General features: G+C 41.6%; 1 protein-coding gene across 1 annotated transcript; it reads right to left on the bottom strand.

The window, feature by feature from the left end:
* Window positions 1-6,375: 6,375 nt before the first annotated feature.
* On the bottom strand, window positions 6,376-7,793 carry HOXD1 (homeobox D1). Its single transcript, XM_036747278.1, has 2 exons — window positions 7,124-7,793; window positions 6,376-6,713 (listed from the first exon to the last, which is right to left on the bottom strand). Exons 1-2 carry the CDS (start codon window positions 7,791-7,793, stop codon window positions 6,376-6,378), a joined length of 1,008 nt encoding a protein of 335 aa, XP_036603173.1.
* Between the last annotated feature and the right edge of the window lie 1,574 nt (window positions 7,794-9,367).

Genomic DNA, 9,367 nt, shown 5'->3' with positions numbered 1-9,367 from the left:
AACACTCTTCTTGAAAAAATTATTCATGATATACACGATGTCTATATGTCATGAATATTTAAGTTTCTGCATTAGTCTATAACCCTTTGGCCTCCTTCATTTCTTATTCCTGAACCAATTTTTTTCAACAAGCTGTTTACTCTTGTCTCTCATTTCTACCTCTTGTCTCTCATTTCTACCTTTGCATTGAAGCTGCCAAGCACTAAAACATATGTTGATTTCTTTTGGAGGATGTTAAGTTTTTCATAGAATTTTTTTGACCTCCTCATCCTTTGCAACAGATATTGGCGCATAAGCTGCAATTATCTTCGTGGTGATCTTTTGGCAAATGCTTATCATGAACACTGCACTATTAGATGACAATATATATCATGAAAGGAAGTTTCTTGCTGTCCTTGATGTTGTTATAAAACCAACTCCTTTAGGTACTTCTCTGAGGACAACCTGTGAATCATCCTTTGATCTAACAGTAATTTTCTTTCGAATGAATGAGTGAATTAATAAAGCATTTATTAAACACTTACTATCTAGGTGCGCCAGGTGCTGGGGATACAGATACAAAGTCTCTGCTCTCAAGGAGCTCATATTTTGTCTTCTAGTAACATTTATAGTGAGAAAGTCAAAATTGATGTGATTTTTGTTCCTTAGCAGTGTATTCACTGGATGAGGGTCCTATATTTAAAGTCCCAAAAGTTAATGTTTATGGATGGCATGAGAATTACACAATTATTTGTACCCTCTGCTGCCCTTTTCTATACTCTACCGGAAGAGAGCTGTATAGGAGTGAGGGGCATTTTGTATTCATTGTTTTATGAATAGCCATGACCAAAGAATTCACCATCAAATAGTCCATCTACTTGGACCAGCCTGTCTGTACTTAGGGCTGCTTCTTCACAAAGCAAATATAATCTGATAGATTTAAGTTTTTTTTATTAATGTGTTTTTTATTTTATAATAATTTCCTTATTTACTTTCCACAATCCCAGAACATTCCCTGTGACAAAAAAAAATCAACCAATACAACAACTGTGTGTCTGTTTTTGTTACTTTTGGCAACATTTGATCTCCAGAGTCAATATTGGTCATTGCATTTATTATGAGCTCAGTTACTTTTTATGTTACTTTAGCATACAACATTATAATCATTATGTATAATATTCCTTGATTATGCTTACTCCAATCTGTATCAGTTCATACAAATCTTCTCAGGTTTCTCTGCATTCCTCATATTCATAGTTTTTTATAATCTATAATATACAGTTATACTCACACAATTATTAAACAATTCCCCAATTTATGGGTATTCACTTAATTTTCATGTTGTTGTTGTTGTTGCTATTTCATACCAAAAAAATCACCATGAATAATTTTGTATATCCATAATGTTCTTTTTAATCTTTGTTTTCCATAAAGCACATGCCCAGTTGTAGGATCATTGGATCAGAGGGTATGAATAATAATAGTAACATTTTTTTTCACAAAATTCCAAACTGCATACTAGAATAGTCCAATTGGCATCTCTACCAATAGTACCTTAATGTGTCTAAGTTCCAATAGCAACTCCAGCTTTGGCTGCTTCCTACCTTGGTCTATTGCTGATTCCATATTTAAAACCTTTCCAACAAAATAAAATGTTTTAAAGCTTGCATTGTGCTGGCATAGCCTTTGAGAACTCAGGTTCATTCTCATGCCACAATAAGCATCAGAGAGGACTTTCTGTGACTTTGTCAATAAATATTTATTGAATTGAATTGCTAGATGATTTTTAGCAAGCATAAAGAATTAAAATGTTTTCTCAGAGTTGTTTGCCCCCTCTGCAGTTTTATTCCTTTTAGGAGACATTTTTAGGTCAATGGTGTAGATTAGTTCATTCATGATATAGTAATATGGCATAGAAGAAAGAGAACTATGCTTGGAGTCTAGTTGGTTTTGAATCCTAGACCTTACACATAGTGAGTTTGCTCTTAGTGACTGTGGGGAAATGTCTATAGGGCTATTTTTTTTAGTGGCCTCTCATGTCTATCTGTAAAATGGTGATAGCTTGCATAGTACTCCCTCATGGGATTGCTGTGAGGCTCAAGTAAAATAAAACATTTTGTTTAAAGTGCAATATAAGCATTTAATGATGATGATGTTGGTGATGGTGATGGTGATGTTGATAAGGTGATAATAGTGGTGGTATCTTTTTTCCTATACTTCTAACTTGGAGAAAGAACTGAAGGTAAAAAAAGGAGTGTTAACCAGTCCTAAATCCTATCTAATGGCCAATTAATTAGTCAAAAAATGAATTACTGACACTGAATTGCAGTGGAAGATTTCAGTGTTGAAAGCATGGCATACCTCTCCAACCATCTAGAGAAAAGGCAAAAACCCATCATTTAACCAACAATATCATTTAAAGCAATGAAGGCAAAGCAGAAAGGATCTGGGATACCTAGAAATTGAGCTTGAAAAAAAAGCATTACTGAAGCCTATGAGACCCCAAATGGGTGGTGGGATGGAGAAAAAGGATAAATAAGCAAAGCTTGTGCTAGAAGCAGCCAGGCCAAAAACAAAACCAAATCCCTAAAGGCTGACTTAACTTCATTCAAATTTATGTAGAGTTTCAGCCATTCCTAATTAACACTGTCATGGTAGTCAGGGTAAAACAAATGGTTTGAAGTAGCTAGAAGTATGAGAGATACCTGAATATTAAACCTATATAAAGTCTTTATTCCAGACTATCTTCTTCATCATGACATTTAAAATTTGTTCTCTTCCATTCTGTTTATATTATTTGCCCTTTTCTTTTTCCTTTCTTTGGTGTTTTGAACTCTGTAGCATGCAAAGTAGGAACTTTCTTAGCATAAAAGATGAAAGAAAATGGTTCACTTGGCCTGCACCATAAATTTATTTCACATTATCTAATTTGTATTTATAGAATTCAAAGAAAATTTTAACTTAGATGAGCATTTTGAATTACTTGGACTCATGTCCACTATGCTTTCATTTTTAAACCACAAATAAAGATTCAGCATTGGGTACTTTTCTGGTGGAGAGGTCTGTGGTCAGACCAAGCATTTCTCTCAACTTGATCAGATCCTGAGGTTTTCAAATCCAATACTCTACAAATATAGAAGATTTATTTGACCATGAGAAATAATTAAGAACTCCAGAGCTAATGCAGCTCTCTGGAGTCTTCTCCTATTGAAGATGATATGATAACCAAGTATAACCTTTTCTAATCTTAGGCTATACCACATTTGAGGTTGGGACAGAATAAATCCATCTTTTGTGAGTGTAAGTTATATTGGTTTGGGTTTTTAAATTAACAAGCCTTCATTTGCCATTATTCATATCACGTAGCTTTGATTTGTAGTTAAATGCTTTATTTCTTCATTCTCACAACAACTGTCCAACATCAAGAACAGTAGACACACAATCATTCTGTGAAGACAAAGGGGCATTGAAATAGTCTATCAGATAGTTATAAATGTCCATTGTGTATTCATTCCAGCAATGGGTCTGTGGGGATCATATTTACATTCATAAGTTCAGCTCTGTGAAATAAAAAAGAAGGTATTTTCAGCAGTGTTACTGTTGGAGTGATAAGCACCCTACTACGGGAGAAATTCTGATTTTAAATAACATTGGGTTCAATCTATAAAGGCAATGTAGAGTAAAGGCAATGACCCCCATTGTGGAAAGTGTAAGGTTGCCTAAATTATCCACTTAGCCTTTTAACACTGATCAAATTCATGGGATAATTGCTTAATTCCCTCACTGCACTTTTCCAGGGTAGTCTTAGCAATACTTCTCCCTTCCTTTTGTTTGAACTTAATTTTCTGTTTCATTTTGTAGAGCATAAGACATAATATCTATAAGTCTATCGTTTGTTTCTATATATTCTTATTGCTCCAGGGGACTTTGAGAGGCCACTTATTTCATACTCATCTCCAGTCAGTGCTCTCTCCAGCTCTGAATATAGATATACAGTGATTTATTCCCATTAAGAACCTTTTAAGGATTCCCTGGGGCTAGTAAAAAAAAGGCCAATTATGGTCTGATTCAGAGAACAGTGCTATACCTACATGAAAATAACCACCTTCATAGAAGAAAGGTCCATCAGGGATCTTTAAAATTATGACTGTGTTTGTTGTCGTCATCTTTTGGGTATCCCAAACTGTAATGAATTTTCTCATGGAGAGGGGGTGATAGGTTAAGGAAGTGGTCATGCATGTTGGTATTTTTTTTTTGTTTTGGTTTGTTTAGATGTAGAGCTGAATGCTTATCAAAGAACAGAACATTGTAATGTCAAAGACCACCATGGGGAAGACCGGAGGTGGCTGTAATCTAGCATCTCACAACCCTTTTGAAAAAGCAACAGTTCACAGGAGGGGTAGCTGTTGTTTTTAGCCAAGACCTAATTAACATCAAGTTATTGAGGGGCAGATGGTTAAACATAAGAATAATATTGACAGATTTTTTGATCTGACCCCTTCCCACCTCTCCTAAACCTCCACTAAAAAGTTACCTTTCTTTGCTAAAGTAGCTAATTTCACTTTATTTTAGCTCTCTTACCTCCAGCAGTTGTGGTTGCCTATAGTGAGCAAAGAGCTTTGAGTAAACTCATTTTCTAAGATGATCAGTGATTCCAGCCACTTCCCTTTAGAATTTATTTTTTTTCTGTCTTAATGGAAAAGACAAGCCTCCACAGTCTTCATCTTTAAGACTTCTAAAAGGTTTAGGCATAAACATTTGACCAAACACAGTAAAGTCCTGGCATTTAGACATTAACACATACAAGAATTGAAGTACTTATCTGTGTGATAAACTTTTCCATCAGAAACATCCAGATAATTGAGGAATAAGCTTAGGCAGAAACCGAAAGGCAAGGTTTTTTGAATCAACCAAGTAATTATTTTCATTCTCTACCCACTAGCTCCATAAAAAGTTAGCAGGATACCTTTGCTTCCTACCTACCTAACTACTCAGTTTAGGTGGGAGGGAACTTAGAGGTCTGATTGTTGGGCTTTCCCCATCCCCTTTTGTAATGCTTAACTTTGGAAATGTGAATTCATATGCTCAATCCTTTTTGATGTGCAGCTGCCTTTTTCAGAAACCCCAACCAACTATAGAAGTCTTCCTGTCATTCTTTCTCCTTTTGTAAAGACCTGAGAAAAGGGGGAAAGGAGATGGTCTTACTTAAGGGGCTTCATTGCTTTAAAACCTTCCCATGCTAGGTCACTTAACCCTTTAATTAAGGTGGTGCCTACAAACCTAATATAGAGTATGTTAAGTTTAAGTAATAATCCAGATAATTTATAAAATAAGAATTTTCTTCTAACTAGTTATTGAGCTCTTTCTGGCTAAAGCATTCTTTTGAGCTATTCAAATAATTGTCCTCCAATCCTCTGTTTGACTTTGTATGTGTAGACAGTGTGTTCTGAAGAATCAATGCAATGGCAAGAAAAACATTAAAAGTAGTAGAAAATAGAAGTAGTTTTAAGGGAGGCAGAAAAGAAAGAGTAAGGAAGTGCCATGAATAAGGATTCTATAATTTTTATTACAAAAAAAAAGTCCCAACTCACTTAACATGCTATTCTGGTAAATTATTTGACCCAAGTTCATTGCAGGCAAATCCTATTAAAAATATACATACTGTACATTTACACACAAATCCAGGTAACAAGGTTAAAGTCAGAGGTGTAAGTCAACTTCTAAACTATACCTAACAAGTTGTTTTTGTCCTTATAAAGTCAGCTACTAACTAAACACGGATTGTATTTTCACTCAGGCACGTGAAGAGGTAGGAACAGCTTTAAAAGAAGAGACTTGTAGTGCAAATATTAAGGATTTCATTGAAGCAGCTCAGCTCTTAGCAATGAGATCCTTACTATCTTTGGTCAACCTATGAGGGCAAGGTTGTTGTTTTATCACTTGAGACAACAACAAAAAACACTGCTTGCATATACAGAGGAGATGCAGCTCTGGGAGCATATGGGGGACTTGGGGAATTCTCATAATATTTTGAGCCTCCCCTTTAAAACCCAGAATTGTATAAGGCCCGTGAGGAAAGGTAGCAGCAAGGTTGGACTGGTAGCTGGGAACCAGTTTCCCTGATAAGACATATAAATAAGAGGTAAACAAGTTGCTTAAAAGGCATCAAATTAAGACCAGTATGCACACTACTTGGAGCACAGAGAAATTACCATACTGTACTTTCTTTTAAAAAGCAAAATGCTTCTCAGGGCCACCTTCTAGCCCACTCCCAAAAGAGCCTGGTAAGCCTAGAGGTGCGCAGGGTTAGCAGTACAGTCTCAGAGATTTTCTGTAGCCTCAGAAACTTGCTCATGAGGAAAGGTCAAGTCAGTGCTGAGAGGCTTCCAAGTTCCCTTATGAAGAAGAGTCTTTGGAGGGAGCAGGGCTCTCTGCATTCTTGCCAGACTTTGCAGGGTTCATACCTGAGACAGAAAGCTGAAGAGACGTTACAGGTGATGTGCTGGCCAACAATCCTTCTCTTTCCCTTTTCTTCTGTTTCATTCTTCGGTTCTGGAACCAGATTTTGACTTGAGTGTCATTCAGCTGCAGGGAGTGGGCTATTTCTATGCGACGGGCCCGGGTTAAGTACTTATTGAAATGAAACTCTTTTTCCAGTTCAGTAAGTTGCTTGGTGCTGAAATTTGTGCGAATCGTGCTCGAGGGGCTGTGTACTCCATATTCGGAGAGTTTGCCTGGAACGCATAGAGTAAATCAGTGAAGGAAAGACTAGGAGAGAGACCAAAAGAAGGCAGAAAGAAAACAGAAATAGAGGTCCAAAGTTAGCCATCAAACTGTGCCCCCCGAATCAGAGCCCTCACTCAAGGCGAACAAAACTGTAAGTGGACGCTTATCTATAGGGAGTGCCTTGCTTCAACTGTAAATCGAAGAGAGCATTGACTAAGTTCTTAGTCTGAAGTTTAACTACGAGTGTCTACGTTGAGCTTAGAGGAGTAGGCAATGAAATTCTTGTCTTTGGATGGCCTGAGACCTAGCTTCCGTAAAGAAGCTAATGTTTTAAGTGAACACGATTAGACAGCTCATAGACTCGAGAGGGGAGGAAGGGTTGTGAGAGGCATCAACTCCCAAGGTAAGGTTTACTTACTTTTCTTGGGGGCGTTTCTTTTCACTTTCATCCATTCAAAAGTGCTGAGGGCTGTGGGAAGCCCCGAGGCGGGAGAGACGGACTTGGGGTAGGAGCCGGGCGCTGGGGAGACAGCCTGGAAGCCCCCAGCGGGACCATCGCCTTGTTCTTTGAGACCCTGCGGGAAGGGGCTGGGCTCGCCGAAGGCGCCGTAGTCCACTTGGCCGCTGAGAATGAAAGAGCCGCCGCCCGAAAAGACGGCCGAAGTGGCGTAGTGAACTTGGCCGGCCACGCCGTCTTCGGCCGCGGGCCCTAGGCCGCCAGCGAAGTCGTACGTGGAGCCCTGTGGCAGAAAGCTGTAGTCTGCGGCAGGTGCGGCGCCCGCCTCGTAGGCGCCTTCGAGGGTGCACGGAGCAAACGGAGGCGGGCCGGGGGCCCGGGACGGGGCTGGGGGCGGTGGCAGCTGCGGCGGGGGTGGTGTCGGCGTCGGAGGCTGGGGCTGGGGCTGCGCCGGGGCAGGAGGCACCGGCCGAGCCCCAGCCGCGGCGACAGGCAGGCAGCTGACAAAGGCACCCTCCCCGCCCAGGGGAAAGGCAGGCTGCAGAGCCACGGGCCGGGGATCCGAGCGGCAGAACTTGGGGGAGAAGGTGAGCACCTCTCCGCACGAGATGTACTCCAGGTACGAATTCATGACCCGGTCCGACGGCTCGAGGGCAGCAGGTGGGGCCAGAGGGGCTAGAAAAGCAACCCCGGAGGCAGTGGGACTGTCCGGGCTCCACCGCCTTGCCTTGTCTTGCCTGCCTCGCCTTCGCTACACCAGCTCCTCTCGCCGTGCCATTGCAAGCGGTTTGGGAGGTAAATATTGCCCTAATATACAGCCAGGGGCGGCCACGTGCTGCCGACTGGCCAATGGCAGTCTTCTCCGCAGAGCACACCGCACGGAGCTTGGGCGCTGCTCGCACGCGCTGCTGCCAGCCCTGGAGGTACAAACTTTGCCAGGGGAGAGAGAAAGCCTGGCCAGTGAGCACTCGACGGGATTCTGGAGACCCCCAGGACTACTTGGGAGATCGATCCCCTCATGGGTTCTGAGAATTGCGGGGGGAGGAGAGAAGAGAACAAATGCCTGCTGCAAGCTACGCCCCGGACAGGTATGAGGCGGGGATGGAGAGGAGGGGAGGGGAGGGAAAGAGGGGAGGAGGAGGGGAGGGGAGAAAGTGAAGAAGACCTGGCGGGATGCAGGCTGGCTGGCTTGGTGACCACCGAAAGACCAAGACTCCTGAATTCTCACTAGACTGTTTTGGATTGAGTGTGTGATGGTTGGGGCTTGTGAGGGGTTAAAACGAAGCAAGGGACTGGAGTCTAGGAGGCTGCTCCCTGACATAACTAGAGGGAAAACAAAGTCACTCCTTTCTCTCCTCTCTTTTCTCTCTCCTAGTGCTTCTTCGCTTACGGTTTTATTGGCCCGGTGTTTTTATTCCTCTCCCCTCCTAAATCTGGACCAGATGTGGGTGGAGTGGGGGGGAGGGGTTCCTGCTCAAGGGATGCTTTGCTAGAGAACTGTGTACCTGGGCCTGACATGGCATCAGCACATATTTCTGACAGCTGTTTTCAGCTTTACAAACAAAATTTCCCTTTCACCTCTTTCCACCTTTTGCTGTTGAGGTGATCTGCCAAGGGCCAGTAGGGAATGTCTAGCTTTCACTTAAGTAAAAGTGTTATGTCTGTTTGGAAATTCAGCAGGATCTCCATTCACCTCTTAGACCATTTGACCACAATTGCACAGATGGGGGGAAAGCTTCCTTTCTGGCAAAGGATCCACTTTCCCCTCTCCTCTTCTCTCCTCACATCCGGGCTTCCTCTGTCAGAAGCATTGTCGAAGCATCACAGTCACATATGTTCTCTCTGAGGTGTTTGGCTCGAGGGCTAAAAGGCATCCCCGCCTGGTTCATGCTGGGGAGGCTTGAATGTTCTCGGACCTCGCAGCAATTAATGCTCCTCTTCCATCAGATAAGTGCTGTGTCGTCTCCTGCGAGTGAAATCTGAGGGCTTACAATGTTAATGGGCTCAAGTCTTTCCCTAGATAATATGGTTTTGTTTACTGAGTGAAGAGAGACGGGAAATAAATGTGAAATTGGCACCGGAAATAAAGGAGAGCTGGAGGGTTGCAAAAAGAGCTCTTTGCCTTATCAAACTTTCCAACTTTACTGATTTTTTTTTCTTCCAATTTTGATTTCCTCGAGCAACAGAGAAAGGAGACATATAAAA

This window comes from Trichosurus vulpecula, chromosome 2, assembly GCF_011100635.1.
Source record: "Trichosurus vulpecula isolate mTriVul1 chromosome 2, mTriVul1.pri, whole genome shotgun sequence".
NCBI lineage: Eukaryota > Metazoa > Chordata > Mammalia > Diprotodontia > Phalangeridae > Trichosurus > Trichosurus vulpecula.
This window is presented reverse-complemented; position numbering and strand designations above follow the sequence as displayed.